This window comes from Dendropsophus ebraccatus, chromosome 13, assembly GCF_027789765.1.
Source record: "Dendropsophus ebraccatus isolate aDenEbr1 chromosome 13, aDenEbr1.pat, whole genome shotgun sequence".
Lineage (NCBI taxonomy): Eukaryota > Metazoa > Chordata > Amphibia > Anura > Hylidae > Dendropsophus > Dendropsophus ebraccatus.
In genome coordinates, this window is record NC_091466.1 from 67196695 (window position 1) to 67213884 (window position 17190).

Here is a 17190-nt window from a genome sequence, read left to right on the forward strand (position 1 = left end):
CAAGGGTAAAACATTGGCCTAGGGGGATGAAGAGGGAAGCAGACCCTAGGCCCTTCTACCTTGGTGGTGGGGGCTCGGTATGATCCTCCTATGGGCGCTCTATGTTGTGTACCCAGCAGCAGATCCCTCCATCATAACCAATAACCTCCGTATAGGAGATATGATGGTGGCCTCATTATCGGAGTCATTGTAATATAGCATACATTGACCATTAACACTCAAAGGTTGAAGAATAAAACTTTAATATATGAAGAATAAATAATCATAATCTCTTACACTATACAAAGTATCTTCAGTACAAGGAAAACTCCATATATAACATTTAGTACACAATGTACAGGATATATACTCAAGCTTCTGGTCAGTAAAGAGGTTGTCCCCCTTTAGCCCCTTCCCATTAGAACATACGGAGACCATAAGGGGGGGTCCCATAGCTAACATAGAATGCAGCACATATATACATAGGGGGTATGGCCACACATGAGCCCTGGTTCCTAGGGGGCAGTATTATAGAGGCTGCATGATACATTGGAGACTTTGGCCCCGACGTATACTTTGCATTGGGCTCCAGCTTATCAGTTCATTGTACTATTATGTCTATAAGGGGGGCTCCAACTTTATGACTTTTCTGATGGATCTGTACAGCTAATATTGTACAGTATAGGTGACTCCCCCCAAGCCGCAGCTTCCATGACTAAAGGGGCAAAGCTTTCTTGCTATAACAGCAGTCAACAGGTTGAGCGTATTCTGCACGGGGGACACCAAGTCTTAAAAGGGTTATCTGTTCAGGTAAAATACATGTTGAATCATCCCCCTTCCTGGAGACTAACAATTCCTTCCATACTTCTTTTCATATCTTTTCAGTCTCCTCCCCCTAGTTCTGAGCTGCTGAAGACACAGAAAACTGTGTGTGAGCTGTTCACTCCACCTTCTCCTCCCTCCCCTCCTTTCCCAGACGGCTGTCTCTAAACTCTGTAATGCTGGGAGGGTTAATCTGAGGTCAAGTGGCTAATGACTTCACTGTGATTATCCTCCGGGCATTACAGAGTGCAGATATAGCGGGCAAAGCATGGGAAAGGAGGGGGGAGGAGAGGGAGATGAAGAGAAAAGCTCTCACACAGTTTTTTGTGTCTTCAGCAGAAAGCAGCAGTTAGAACTGGGGGAAGGAGACTGATTAGATAACTAGTATGGAAGGAATTGTTATTCTCCAGGTAGAATATTTTTTCTGAGCAGAATACCCCTTTAACTGTAGTAGAATACATACAATTTCTACCTGACAAGCCATCAGTTTCGGGTCCCCTTTATTATCTCCATAGGTTCTAATAGGACAACCCCTTTAAATCACCATCTCGGTCCATATAGCAGATAGGATAGCTTCCCCTATAATATTGGTCTTTGAGTCTGGAATTTAGTTGCAGAACTTTCTCGATAAGACATATGGAGGCAGCAGTGTCTTGTGGACGTCCATGGAGAACTCCATCACCTACAGGAGTCCCAGGACGTCTAATAATGGTCCCTGTATGGAAGGTGGCGGCTATGGCTATGGACTTGTCTTGTCTTAGTCTTGGGCTGTGCAGGGTGGTCACAGGTTGTGGCACATGTCAGCAGAGCCCCCCTATAAGATCGGCATTTCTGGGGTTTGGTCACATCACCGTCCTCATAGGATCCTCTTCCTCTCACATAGAGAAAGGCTTGATCTGCTTTAGTATGGCTTCATAGGTGAGGAAGACCACCATATTGACGGGGAAGGCTCTGAGGCAGTTCAGTGACAATCCCTTAAAGAGTACAGTTGCCCCCTCTTGGCGCACGCTGTCAGTGATGCAGTGCAGGACCCCCCTGTATCTCCGCTGTGTTACACCGTCTACCTGCAGCCGAGACTTTATCACATCCATAGGGGTGGCGATGCTCCAGGCCACCACCCCAGCCATCCCGCCGGCCAGGAGGACGCCCATCAGTTCTGGAAGGAAAAGCAAGAAACACTTAAAGGGGTACTCCACTCCACTCAAATCCACTGGTGTCAGAAAGTTATACAGATACATAAATGTTTTCAAATCAACTGGGGCCAGAAAGTGTAATTTACTTCTATTAAAAAATCTCCATTCTTCCAGTACTTATCAGCTGCTGTATGTGTATTCTTTCCAGTCTGACACAGGGCTCTCTGCTGCCACCTCTGTCCATGTCAGGAACTGTCCAGAGCAGGAGAGGTTTTCTATGGGGATTTGTTGCTGCTCTGGACAGTTTCTGACATGGACAGAGGAGGCAGCAGAGAGCACTGTGTCAGACTGGAAAGAATACACCACTTCCTGCAGGACATACAACAGCTTATAAGTACTGGAAGAGTGGAGATTTTTAAATAGAAGTACATAATAAATCTATATAGCTTTCTGACACCAGTTGATTTGAAAGGAAAACATTTCCTTTAATCCTGACATTCAGGGTGGTGACCCCCCCTACACCCACGGCCATTAGTAGTTGTCATAAGGTTCCCAGTCAGCGGCCATCCTCCTATCCAGTCTATATTTAGCGCAGCTATTTCCATGCACTGGATACATGAAGACGTCCCCCGCTGCCCCTGATCTGGCGCTTCTAAGAACCTGCAGTACAATGGAGAACAGGCTGTAGTTTTCCATCGCTCACAGTTCAGCGATTCATGAGGATTCGGTTACAGCCGACGTCCTCCAGAACATCTGAGCCGTGCTTAGCCATAAATACCACCGGCCATAATCAGGTCCTCTCCGGGGAGTAGGATCTCAGCGGAGTCAGGTGGAGATCCAGTGCTGGAGGAAGATGGCGGAGTTACCCCAACCTGGGGCAACCAGGGGCAAAAGGGGTAAATGCCCAAGGGTCTTCACCATCTACTGGGTCAATGTTTTCGGGTTTGGCAACGTTATTCGAACACTGAGTGTTTGATTCCCTGCAGCTGCAGAAGTTGGATGCCGCCTTAAGGCAGCCGCAGGGAATTAAACGCTGAGTGTTCAGGTTCAGATAACGTTGAAAAACCCGAACAATTGAGAGGTTCACTCAACACTACTATTTGCTCGCTGTATTATTTGGCGACTATATTACCACAGTGTATAGTTGCACTATGACGGTACTATATTAGTAGTATGAAAGCACTATTATGTGGGCGCCGTGTGAATGTAGTGAACTATCAGTCTGCACGACAGTTGTATTGTTTGGACAGTGTATGGTTCTTATATGTCACTAATACGTTTATTTTAAGATCATATTATTTGTGCACTATATAGCCATGTTATATAGGCAGTGTATGGTGGTTTGTGCATCATGCGGAAATATTATTTAGTGACCAAACATATTTTACCTAAATAATATCACCATATAGTGCCCATACAAAACAACATATAGTAACTAAATAATATCACCATATAGTGCCCAAACAAAACAACATATAGTATGTAAATAATATTGCCATATAGTGACCAAACAATACCAACATATAGAATGTAAATAATACTGCCATATAGTGCCTAAAGAATACCAACATATAGTACTCAAATAATATTGCCATATAGTGACCAAACAATAACTCTATACAGTACCTAAATAATATTGCCATATACTGGCCAAACAATACCAACATATGGCACCTAAGTAATATTGCCATATACCCCCAAACAATAACAACATATAGTAACTAAATAGTATTACCATATAGTGCCCAAACAATAACTCTATACAATAACTCTATATAAACAATAGCTTTATACCAGCGCTTCTCAAACTTTTTCTACTGGAGCCTCACCCAACAAACCAAGGCAATGCCTGGGCCTCACCAGACTGACCAAGAGGATGCTGGGCCTCACTACCTGTGGTGAAAGTCCATTTAAAAGCTGAAAGTAATGCCAGGGCTACCTTTCACCTGTCTCCCAAGCTCTCTATACTAATAAAGCAAGTACAAAATAAATTAATAATGTTGCTAAAATGGAGATTTTTGCAAACAGAAAAAGGACAGAGCAGATCATAGTCACTTTTGTGAAAACTCGCTCCCCAGCTGGGCCTCACCAACAACTAGGGGGTGCGATGCCCTGGCCCCTAGGGGCCACTCCGCAGTGTAGATGGTGCTAACAGGCAGGAACCGGGGCAGCTGTAGGGTATAGAGTTGTCACGGTATAGGCACGAGGGTGATACAGCTGGAAACCGGGCTCCTGACCATGCGGGGATACGGGGCATGCGATTCTTCGTTGTCCTTAGTCAGGGCACCAATTATCACACCAATGCCAAGGTTCAGAAACAACGGTAGTTGCATGTTTACTGTAACGGTGGTAACTAGTAGCAACAGTCTCTCCGGATGCAACCGGGTATAAGGAAGACTTTAATAAAGCAAAGTAATGGGTGATGCTGCAATAGGCTGTGATGATAGCGTACTGAATGATGGGAGTAGTAGTAGTGATACTGAGGATAAGATACTGGGCGGAATGAGACTGAGATGAATACTTGCTGTTGATGATTAGAGAAGATGATGAGAGGAATGACTGAAGAACGGCACCCAGATCTGGAGAATAGATGAGAATCTTGAGGACTTGAGAATAGCACACAGCCAGGAACACTTCTGGTGGAACTGGAGCAGCAGAGCACACGTATCTCTCCCCTGACAGTGGAGAGAGAACACACGCTTGTCCCCCTGAAGGTGGAAGACAAGACTAAAACAAGACAGGAAGTCACATGGTATTCCCCAGCCAAAGCTCGATGACCATTGGAGTTACCATGGAAGCAGGGGCAGTCACGTGACATCCAGCCATTGCATCATCACACCATTAGGCATATACAGTAAAATATACATGAGAAGTACCATACTTGAAAACTGGGGGGCGACATAATACCTTTAGGCACTGATACCTGAAGATGCATACAAGAAATGAATGGAATAGCAGACCTGAACACTGAGAAGGGTGACACAATACAAGCAGTTTGCAGTGAACCATAGCTTTCCAGAACAGAACTGGTTATAATAAAAGTGTGAGGATAAGAGGACCTGTTCTGGGACACTGCATGGGCGCCTCACTGGTAAGGCCTGCCTCACAGTTTGAAAAGCACTGCTCTAGCAGAATGTGCCCGAAGAATTGACATCTCAATTCTTTAGGCGGAAAGTGGATCCGTGGTAGTAAATTCTGTGTAAACAACAGAGTGGAAATCCCATTGAACACAATTGGATATTATTCTGTTCATATTTTATGGGAGAAATTGAAAGCAGAAATTAAGAGCAGATTGCGCTTCAAATTCCTCATCTATTCCTCAGTGTGAACATACCCTTATTTTGCAGGATCCACAAACGATGCATGCTGCACTTTTTGATCCTCTTAAAAAGCATTGCATTGGCAATTGTCTTGTAAGTTGCAGGAGCTCAACTTTTTTCAGCTCCAGCTGTTTATCCTTAAAGGGCTACTCCAGCGGGAAGGGCGGGGCACTTTTTTGCTGGGACCGGGGAGGAGGTGGCTGAGGGAAAAGACGTCCACTCACCACCCCGGTTACAGCGGCGGGTCCCGCATCGCGGCACTCTGCTGCCCGGTTCTCAGACGCTTCCTGGTGTCTGGCGCGGGCTCGAGGCGGGACGTCTCAGGTCCGCTCAGCCAGTCAGTGGAGGAGGCGGGATCCGTTTCAAGTCCGCTCAGATCTGAGTGGCTGAGCGGACCTGAGACGTATCCTCTCGGGCCCGTGTCAGACACCAGGAAGTAGCCGGGAACCGGGGACCGGAGCACTGCGATGCGGGACCCGCCGCATGAACCCGGGAGGAGGTGGCTGAGGGAAAAGACGTCCACCAGATATATCACATTATATATCACCATACATATAACCACATATTTTACCATACATATTACCACATACATCACCATACATATCACCTTTACATCACCACATATATCACCATTCATAACACCACATGTATCAGTATACATATCACCACATGTATCACCTTATATATCACTATACATATCACCACAAATATCACCATATATATCACCATTCATAGCACCATACATATAACTATATAACACCACATATATCGCCATACATATCAACACATATATAACCATATATCACCACATATATCACCATACATATCACCACTTATATACAATACCTAAATAATATTTCCATATAACAACTAAACAATACCACCATACAGTACCTATCTGGCCATATTACTTAGGCACTATATGGTGGTATTGTTTGTGCACTATATAGCAAAAACAGTCAGTGACCAAACATACCGTACCTAAACAATAATGCCATATAATAACAAAACAATACCACTATACAGTACCCAAATAATATTACCAAATAGTGTCCAGACAATATAGCGCCAAAGTAATATGGCCAGATAGGTAATGTATGGTGGTATTGTTTAGTTGTTTTATGGCAATAATATTTAGGTACTTTATATGTTCAGGCAGATATGTATGGGGTATATTATATGGGCACTATGTGGTAGACCATTGTGATTGTGCTTCTGGTTGGAATATTCTATGTACTTGGGTGGAAGTGTTGTACGTTGTTTTCAGGGCTGTCCCACCATCAGAACGCCCCTTAGAGTATTGGTGAACCGTACGTACCTGAGTGACCTTGCTCTATTGGCACAAACCATTCCCGTAAGACGGCGTACGACAGGAAGTAAGTGGCAAAGGAATGGCAGTCTCTGAACATTAGAGCGGAGCAGCCTTTGTACAGGCCGAGGAAGCCTTCTTCCTTCACTATGGTCAGGAGGCAGTGGACGGGGCCGGTGTACTTGGGCTGAGCCAGGAGGGCGCACATGCTGGAGCGATGCGGAGACACCTGCGTCTGGAGTCGCACCTTCGCCATGTCTGCTGGAGATGACACCAAGGTCTACAGAGAGCAATAGTGTATAGGTAAGAAAGGGCCCGAAACTGCTGCAAACTACAATACCCAGCATGCCCTGATAGTCACTCAGTAATCCCTACACCTCAGCTACACCTCCCAGCATATGTCCTGACACCTGAGTTCTACAATTGGTTCTACAAAGTAGACAATTCCTTTAAAGGGGTAGTTCACCTAAAAAAAAAAAAATCTTTCAAATCAACTGGTGTCACAAAGTTATACAAAAAATCTCCAGTCTTCCAGTACTTATCTGCTGCTGTATGTCCTACAGGAAGAGATGTAGTTTTTCCAGTCTGCTGCCACCTCTGTCCATGTCAGGAACTTTCCAGAGCAGCAGCAAATCCTCATAGAGAACCTCTCCTGCTCTCCAGACTGGAATACACCACTTCCTGCAGGACATACAGCGGCTGATAAGTATTTGAAGAATGGAGTTTTGTTTTTTTTTTTAAGAATTAAATTACAAATCTTTTTTTTGCTGAACTGCCCCTTTAAGCTACTGCTATACAAGAACCCTTCCGGATGCTCAGCTGTACCTGTACTCCTCCAGCTGCATAGCCGCATAGGAAAATATCCAGCTTGGACGGTTTGACGTTTGCTGTCCCATATTTCAGTTTGCACAGGTTGTACAGACAGTTTCTGTACACTCCAAACACTACAGAGGAGCTGACGGACACGGAGGAGATAGGCATGGACATTCCCTTGAAGAAGCCAGACGCCTGGAAGAAGTAAGTACGCTGAGTGCCATGCAGTTCAGGAGCGGCAGAAAGAACATGGTGGTGGTGGTGGTGGTGGTGGGGGGGGGTACTTACTTTTTCCACTTTGTAAGTAGAAGAGATGCAGTGCCAGATTCCAGTGTAGTTTCGCTGAGTCTGAATTCGTACCTGGGGGCAGAGTATGGAACAGTATTAGCTTATTAAAGGAAACATATGCTGTGGGAGGGTGGCAATGGTGGCACACCCTGGGGGGCTACTCTATAGTTATGCTGGCAGTTGTCCCAGTACTTTACACTTAAAGGGGTCCTGTAGTTTGGATAACACCATAGGGACCCTTAGTGATCAGCTGTGTTCACTGGAGAAACCTGGCAGCATGTGTTGCATTTCCCTGTAGCGCCACCACAGGAGAGATTAAGCATTACATGGTGCTTAGTGAAATCAGTGTGCTGTCCATGTAACATGGCTGTCCTGGGTCCTCCAGAGAAAGAAGACACTCTTTATAGCCAATCTCCACTCTGAATTTTATATGAGGGTCCTGAATGTAGACCCCCTCCCCTCACTATTCATATAAGAATATAGGTTATGGCGATATACAGATGGCAGCTCTGTTCTCGGTATATTCATGGTGTCTGGATTCTGACATGGGTAAGAGCAGCCACATCGGCCTTGATTTTTCACAGCTGCCCTATTACTTGTATTGTTCTTAATAATTGGGGATATATCAGGTAATATGGACAGGTACAATGGAACTGCCATACATCATGTGATCCCTAAAAGAGAAGTAAAAGTAAACTCCAGATACAAAGAAGACGTATGACATACCTTCACTGTATCCAGGGGGTACCCGACCATAACTCCACAAGCTCCTGCAAAAACAGACAATCATAAAATGTGGAGTATCACTTTAAATAATCAATTTAATTTCAAATCCCTTCCCTCCATTTGAAAGCCTATATAGCTCCTATCATATCTGTATATCACTTTGTATACCAAAAACGACTCCTTTCCCCAGAAAAGTTTTGGCCACTATCTGTCTTGCTTTTCTGCAATTGTCTGTCCACTGCCTGTTGTTAGGGAAATTCTGTCTCTAGTAACAACCACAGGAAGACAGAAGGCAGAAAATGTATGTGTCTTGGGGGGGTGGAAGGGGGTTATAACATCCTGCCATCTGTCTCTAATCTGCCCCTTCCTCCTCCTCTTAGTGTAACCCCTTTCTTTCTATGCTGCTTACTTCATTTCTGCTGACATAGCACCTTGTAAAGCCTATACATCAGTAACCCCTTCTCCCTCCCCAACTATAGTAGTATTCTGTGTATATCATCCCCTAAGCACAGTGCAGCCTGTTCAGTATGTTGGCATAGCAGAGAGGAGTAGGTCCTGTGCTGTGACTGGCCAGGCAACAAAGGGAGGAAGAAGCTATGTGTGCACTACTGGCAAAGACACCAACGGGATGGAGTTTATTGATTGGTCACATGTACAGCTATAGTCTACTTGTCGTATACATTGGAGATGTTCCTAGTCTAGGACTATGAATGGCCTATATAGTTCTGTGATGTCAAAGAGATTAATACAATCGGCTTGTCTGTGCTGGACCGCAGCCACCGCAGCTGTAATGCCCAGAGCCTGATATGTTACAACAGCTTAAGAAGAAGGTCACATGATCATTTGCAACCTAGAACCGTTTCAGTGTAACATCCAATGCAAAAAGTAAGACACTGGAGCAGGATGGAGGGGAAGTCCTATCTTAGGGGTCATAGTGGCTGCACCATCCTGCCTGAGCATGCTGGGAGTTGTCGCATTAAGGCTGGGTTCACACTACGTATATTTCAGTCAGTATTGTGGTCCTCATATTGCAACCAAAACCAGGAGTGAATTAAAAACACAGAAAGGATCTGTTCACACAATGTTGAAATTGAGTGGATGGCCGCCATATAACAGTAAATAACGGCCATTATTTCAATATAACGGCCGTTGTTCTAAAATAACAGCAAATATTTGCCATTAAATGGCGGCCATCCACTCAATTTCAAACATTGTGTGAACAGAGCCTTTCTGTGTATTCAATCCACTCCTGGTTTTGGTTGCAATATGAGGACCACAATACTGACTGAAATATACGTAGTGTGAACCCAGCCATAAACTGTATAATTTAAATTTTATAATAATGCTATTGCTTTTGGTCATCAATGCAACTTCATTTACTTTAGCTGCGACGCTGCAGGAATCAGGAACAGCCATCTCTGACTAAAGAGTGCAACATTGTATTCTAATGTGGCATGTAATGATTGTCATTGTGTCTGCATTGTGTCACACATGCCAGCATCAACTTCAATGTAAGTTACTCCTATTTTACCTGCAATTGCAACAAAGTTGCATGACGGCGAATCACAACAAAACGCATAAATATTTTGGTTGTGCAACCCATGCCCTAACCTGGCGAGAAGCAACGAGTACTATAATAATAGAAGTAATAGTAAAATGCCTTGTACCGTGCCTATATACTGATTCTGGGAGACTATATACCATGCGCAGGCCATAGAGCAGAGTATATAGATATGATCATAGACATTAAGTTGGTGCATACCTCCCAGGGCTCCGGCAATGAAGTCAGCCATCTGTCCCGCAGTCTCCGTCACTTTCTGGATATAAGAGCCTTAGAGCCAACCAATCTCCGCCTGCATTTATATATACAGCTCCCCCCTGGAAGAAAGACAGAGCGAGGTGAGCAAATAGACAGCCCCTGCCAGAACTAGCAGTCCATGTCACCCATGTCACACGTCAGGCGACAAGCTGTCCTGTTCAGTGTGATAAAGGTGACATCCGGCCCATAAGAATTCATGGATCTCACTGTATCCAATGGGATGGTGCAGCCTGATGTTAATGCTCAGTGGTTAAGAGCTCCGGCTGCATCACAATCTCCCGTCCCATATTCTGACCTTGTGTGAGTCATTGTGTCTCCTCCGCTCCAAAATTAGAATGGGAACAGAATGTGATGAATGGAATAGAGTGCTGGGTAATAATACACCTGGTCAGCTTATGGGTTTGTGTTCTTCTTGTAAGAATTAAAGGGGTACTCCGGTGAAACTCTTTTTCTTTCAAATCAGCTGGTTTGAGAAAGTTGTATAGATTTGTATTTTACTTCAATTAAAAAATATTCAGTACTTATCAGCTGCTGTATGCCCTGCAGGAAGTGGTATATTTGTGCCAGTCTGACACAGTGCTCTCTGCTGCCACCTCTGTCCCATGTCAGAAACTGTCCAGAGCAGGAAAGGTTTTCTATGGGGATTTGTTACTGCTCTGGACAGTTCCTAACATGGACAGAGGTGGCAGCAGAGAGCACTGTGTCAGACTATTGAGAATACACCACTTCCTGCAGCTGATAAGTACTGGAAGGCTTGAGATTTTTTTAAATAGAAGTAAATTACAAATCTATATAACTTTATGAAGCCAGGTGATTTGAAATAAAAATATTTTTTCCGGAGTACCCCTTTAAGTTGATGATGGAAACAACTGGGGATCTAAGAGCTGTGTTATCCCTCAAGGACACTGAGAATGGTAACAATTTCTAGTGACCTGTCAGAAGTTTTTTTTTACATGGAGTCTGGGCATTAAGCACTGAACCCCTTTGTCAATGTGGTGTATGGATTTATAGAAATTATTTACGGCCACCCCCAGACCCCTAATCGTGACCACCGTCCTCTCTCCTCCTGCATCCTACAATCAATCTCCCTTCATATGAATGACTCAGCACAAAAAGTCTAAAATAAACATAAAAAACATCAACATAAATCTTCTGCGCCATGGCTCCCCTTTACCCTACTTGGATGTTAGAGAGCACGTTTTGAGGTCGTAGAGTTCTTTTCAAAGAGGACACAGGGATCGGGGTCCCATCCAAGTGGAATTTGCTCATCCTCTAACTGCGCCAACCGTTATTCTCACTTTATTGTTTACTCGACTTTACAGATTAACTTGTGAGAAATGTGAAGTCGTGAAGAAATAAGTAATACTGCCCCCTGCCCCCTGTATACAGGAATATAACTACTATAGTACTGGTAAAGAAACAGAAGTTGGCACTCACCGCTTGGGGTCGTGAATATCATTTATTGGAGGAATGTGGTACACTTAGCTGGGAAGGGGGAAGATGGTGAAGGCAGGTAGCGTCACTGATACAACGAACGTCTTCGCCCTGTGTCGGGCTTCGTCTGGTTGTGAACCACCAGACGAAGCCCGACACAGGGCGAAAACGTTCGTTGTATCAGTGACGCTACCTGCCTTCACCATCTTCCCCCTTCCCAGCTAAGTGTACCACATTCCTCCAATAAATGATATTCACGACCCCAAGCGGTGAGTGCCAACTTCTGTTTCTTTACCAGTATTTACACTGCGCGCTTTTTTGCTAGTCAGTTGAGCACCTCCAAGGGTCTATCAGTTGGATGTGGGAGCTACATGTGCCATTATTCAGTGGTCCTAGACGCCTGTGTTATACGTGGTGCCGGCAAATTTTCTCTTTACTTCATAACTACTATAATACTGCTTCAATTTACAAGAATATAACTACTATAATACTGCTCCTATATACAAGAATATAACTACTATAATACTGCTCCTATATACAGGAATATAATTACTACAATACTGCTCCTATATACAAGAATATAACTACTATAATACTGCTCCTATATACAAGAATATAACTACTATAATACTGCTCCTATATACAGGAATATAACTACTATAATACTGCTCCTATATACAAGAATATAACTACTATAATACTGCTACTATATACAAGAATATAACTACTATAATACTGCTCTTATATACAGGAATATAACTACTATAATACTGCTCCTATATACAGGAATATAACTACTATAATACTGCTCCTATATACAAGGATATAACTACTATAATACTGCTCCTATATACAGGAATATAATTACTATAATACTGCTCCTATATACAAGAATATAACTACTATAATACTGCTCCTATATACAGGAATATAACTACTATAATACTGCCCCCTATATACAGGGATATAACTACTAGAATACTGCTCCTATGTATAAGAGGATGGTTGTGAATAGTGAGGGGGGTGTTCATGTCTCTCTATGTGGAGGTGATTTCTGGTATTACACTATTAGGGAAACATAAATATTAGAAAGCGTTTCATAAGATTTTCCAGTAGTTTCAGGTTTGATAATCAGTGACTACTCTGATCAATCGTCCGCCGACCTCTGACCTTTAGCAGCTTATAACAATCTCCCCATCAGCTAACCGCAGATCGCTTTATGTCTGTAAAGATTAATGAGTGACGTGATGTTTTGTGACCGTCTCCAACCCCCCCCCCCCCCATTATAAAGAACAGTCAGTGTGGAGAACAGTCCTGAGGGGGGCGCTGCAGTATACAGTACTGCATACAGTACAGTATAGAGGTATATAGGAGAATACAGTATAGAGGTATATAGGAGTATACAGTATAGAGGTATATAGGAGTATACAGTATAGAGGTATATAGGAGTATACAGTATAGAGGTATATAAGAGTATACAGTATAGAGGTATATAGGAGTATACAGTATAGAGGTATATAGGCGTATACAGTATAGAGGTATATAGGCGTATACAGTATAGAGGTATATAGGCGTATACAGTATAGAGGTATATATGAGTATACAGTATAGAGGTATATATGAGTATACAGTATAGAGGTATATATGAGTATACAGTATAGCGGTATATAGGAGTATACAGTATAGAAGTATATAGGAGTATACAGTATAGCGGTATACAGTCCACATGCTGTTACGGTTATATGACGTCTCCCTGGCTACACTGTTGTCTGTTTTGCAGCATAGCGCCATTGTTTGCTGTCAGATTGTGTATACACGGTCACAGTCACGGATGTCCTCGCTGATGATGTGCCGCACTTGTTCTCTCAGCTTGTGAGGTACATCTCTCTCATTGTTCTTCAGGAGTCCATTGTGTACAGTGAGATTAGTGGGGATTTTCGAATACGCTGCTGGGGGGCAATTACTTATTACGCTCCCTTGTTGAGGTCCTCACCTGTCACCTAGCATATGCTTGTCCAGCAGACAGTACCTGTACCCGATGAGAGAGTAGGTGGACTTTAGTCACTGACCACAGCGGTGTCCTTATGTAGCAGAGCTGTGCAGGGGACATCACCTGGGCAGTGTACCCCATTAAGTTATATGGTTATATTTCCCAGCACAATCCGACTATCTCAGCGGCTGCAACAAGTCTCTTAGCTCTTGGCTCTGCAGGTTGGTATTTGTCTATACAGGGTCGGGGTGTGGCCCCAGATAGCTGCACTTTAAACGCTCATTGCCCCTATATACATATGTATACGGCTACAGTAACCACGGACGGGCAGACCACCGCCTCTCACATGGTCACCCACCTGCCTTATTCTCACATAGTGCTCCTTGTGGTCGTCCTGAGGCCAGTAATGTGTCTATGGCATCATACGCTTCTTAAGGTTAAAGGTCGTGCCAGGAACCATAACAGGAGTCCAGGTGAGAGTCCCCCACATCATCATGCCAGCAGGGGGCGGTGTGTCCTCCACATCATCATCACAGCAGCAGGGGACAGTGTGTCTCTACCATATCATCACACCAGCAGGGGGCAGTGTGTCCTCCACACATCATCATCATCACACCAGCAGGGGCAGTGTGTCCTCTCCACATAATCACAGCAGCATCGGGGAGTGTGTCCCCCACATCATCATTATCACCCCAGCAGGGGGGAGTGTGTCCTCCCCGCATCATCACAGCAGCAGGGCGCAGTGTGCCCCCCACATCATCATCATCACAGCAGCAGGGGGCAGTGTGTCTCTCCCATATCATCACACCAGCAGGGGGCAGTGTGTCTCTCCCATATCATCACACCAGCAGGGGGCAGAGTGTCCTCCACACATCATCACACCAGCTGGGGCAGTGTGTTTCTCCCATATCATCACACCAGCAGGGGACAGTACGTCTCTTCCATATCATCACACCAGCAGGGGGCAGTGTGTCTCTCCCATATCATCACACCAGCAGGGGGCAGAGTGTCCTCCACACATCATCAGACCAGCTGGAGGCTGATATATGTAACTTCAGGGGTCCAGAGACTGCAGCTGGCCCGAAGCCCTAGAGGGCCTAAAGGTTGGTTGTCGTAGTTATTGGTTGGACAACAGCTGTCGCTCCTCGGGGTTGGCAAACACTAACAGAACACCTGCATGAGATCTAACCCGTGAAATGTTTACCATGCACATGGGCATACAGTAATAGGTTATTACAGGTGAGGGCACTGGGTGCCAGGGGTGTGAGGGAGGAGTGCCCTGTGGACATTAGCAGGTTGGCATTCCGCTCTGATGATTTGTCATGTGATGCAGGCCCGGGCGATGAATAAATTGGCAGCGGCTGGAAATCATATGAAGGTTTTCACTTTGCCTAAGAACCAGATGTAGCAGAGCTGTGTTTGTCCTAATGCCATGAAGCTGCCAAATGGATTCATGTAATACACGAGGTTAATCCACCGCCTTGTGTAAAACAACCAGATTACACATTAGGATTGGGCCAAATGATACATTTAGCTTTACTCCTTTTAAGAGATTTGTAATTTACTTCTATTAAGAAATCTCAAGTCTTCCAGTACTTATCAGCTGCTGTATGTCCCACAGGAAGTGGTATTTTTTCCAGTATTGGGAGCAGGAGAGGTTTTCTCTGCTCTGGACAGTTCCTGACTAGGACAGAGGTGGCAGCAGAGAGCACTGTGTCATACTGGAGAGAATACACCCCTTCCTGCAGGACATACAGCAGCTGATAAGTACTCGAAAACTTGACATTTTTTAATAGAACTAAATTACAAATCTGTATAACTTTCTGACACCAGTTGATTTGAAAGAAAACAATAAATAAAGGTGAGCAACCCCTTTAACAAACTCGTCTCTGCGACATATCTTTAATCCGAAATCTATGTACTATGATATATTTGTAATGATCAAACTGTCTGGATTATCAGATGCCAGATAAAAGGAATATGAGTATAAATTACGATTTATATTACAAAAAACAATCTGCACATATAATGCTGAGTAGTCCATAGCACCTGGCACCTACCTGCTTGTTCAGTGTCTGCACAGACCGAGACCTTCTGCACACAGGAACTACAATCAATGGTGAACTATTAAAGCAATGAAGCAGAGCTGAGTTAGTCAGTTCATACGGTTTTACATAGGGCTGCTGCATTACATGATAATTCGGCTCTGCTACATCCCAGACAACCTTCACAATTCTTCTTACCCAGTAATCCTCATCCGTCACTGGATAGTGTAAGCTTCTTGCATCCACTTTCTTGCGCCCCCTCCCCTTTAGACTTGTGACATAGTGTACCGGCCCTCTTCACCTTTACGGCTATAGGTGCTTGGGTTACCCACCCCCCTCACTCCCCTCGCCCTAAACCTACAGAGCATCGGCCATGTCTGCGCCCTCCCCTGCCTCCTCTCAGCTATTCCCATTGACCTCCTGTCCAGTCACATCCCTGTAATCCCCAACCCAAATAATCGCCTGCAATGTAAATCCAATCACTCTGGATTTATGCCACATTTATTAATAGAGACGGACGTGGCGTAAAGGCCGTACATTATCCTGCACAGGACAGTGCGGTCAGCTTCTCCCCAGCTCAGACTGGCTGATAACAGAGAATAGCAGATCACTGCTGGCTGACACACTGGGGGATGTGTAGATGACACTGTGTTATAGGGGATCTGTAGACGACACTGTTATGGGGGGATGTGTAGATGACACAGTTATGGGGGGATGTGTAGACGACACTGTTATGGGGGATGTGTAGATGACACTTATCGGGGATGTGTAGATGACACTGTTATGGGGGATGTGTAGATGACACTGTTATGGGGGATGTGTAGATGACACTTATCGGGGCTGTTTAGATGACACTGTGTTATGGGGGGATGTGTAGATGACACAGTTATGGGGGGATGTGTAGATGTGTTATGGGGGTTGTTGTGTAGATGACACAGTTATGGGGGGATGTGTAGATGACAATGTTATGGGGGGATGTGTAGATGTGTTATGGGGGGATGTGTAGATGACAATGTTATGGGGGGATGTGTAGATGACACTGTTATGGGGGATGTGTAGATGTGATATGGGGGGATGTGTAGATGACACTGTTATGGGGGATGTGTAGATGTGTTATGGGGGATGTGTAGATGTGTTATGGGGGATGTGTAGATGTGCTATGGGAGATGTTGTGTAGATGACACTGTTATGGGAGATGTTGTGTAGATGACACTGTGTTATGGGGGGCTGTGTAGTTGTGTTATGGGGGTTGTTGTGTAGATGTGTTATGGGGGTTGTGTAGGTGACACTGTTATGGGGGCTGTGTAGATGACACTGTGTTATGGGGGTTGTTGTGTAGATGACACTGTGTTATGGGGGGATGTGTAGATGACACAGTGTTATTATGGGGGGATGTGTAGATGACACTGTGTTATGGGGGATGTGTAGATGTGCTATGGGAGATGTTGGGTAGATGACACTGTGTTATGGGGGTTGTTGGGTAGATGACACTGTGTTATGGGGGTTGTTGTG

The 17190-nt window shown here is 44.5% G+C and overlaps 1 protein-coding gene across 2 annotated transcripts; it reads right to left on the reverse strand.

The window, feature by feature from the left end:
* Positions 1–223: 223 nt before the first annotated feature.
* Positions 224–15765, reverse strand: SLC25A47 (solute carrier family 25 member 47). Of its 2 annotated transcripts, XM_069949193.1 has the most exons (7): positions 15694–15765; positions 10153–10268; positions 8391–8434; positions 7665–7736; positions 7389–7571; positions 6573–6843; positions 224–1957 (listed from the first exon to the last, which is right to left on the reverse strand). In XM_069949193.1, exons 2-7 carry the CDS (start codon positions 10181–10183, stop codon positions 1677–1679), a joined length of 882 nt encoding a protein of 293 aa, XP_069805294.1. In that variant the 5' UTR covers positions 10184–10268; positions 15694–15765; the 3' UTR covers positions 224–1676. The 2 variants fall into 2 exon arrangements, with proteins under 2 accessions (XP_069805294.1, XP_069805293.1); XM_069949192.1 differs by lacking the exon at positions 15694–15765 and having other exon boundaries at positions 10153–10417.
* Between the last annotated feature and the right edge of the window lie 1425 nt (positions 15766–17190).

Coding starts and splice junctions, on each gene's coding strand:
- SLC25A47 (XM_069949193.1), bottom strand. CDS start 10,183: ATGGCTGACTTCATTGCCGGAGCCCTGGGAG. Junction 8,435..10,152: donor CATTGCCGGAGCCCTGGGAG/GTATGCACCAAC, acceptor CTGTTTTTGCAG/GAGCTTGTGGAGTTATGGTC. Junction 7,572..7,664: donor CTACTTACAAAGTGGAAAAA/GTAAGTACCCCC, acceptor TACTTCTTCCAG/GCGTCTGGCTTCTTCAAGGG.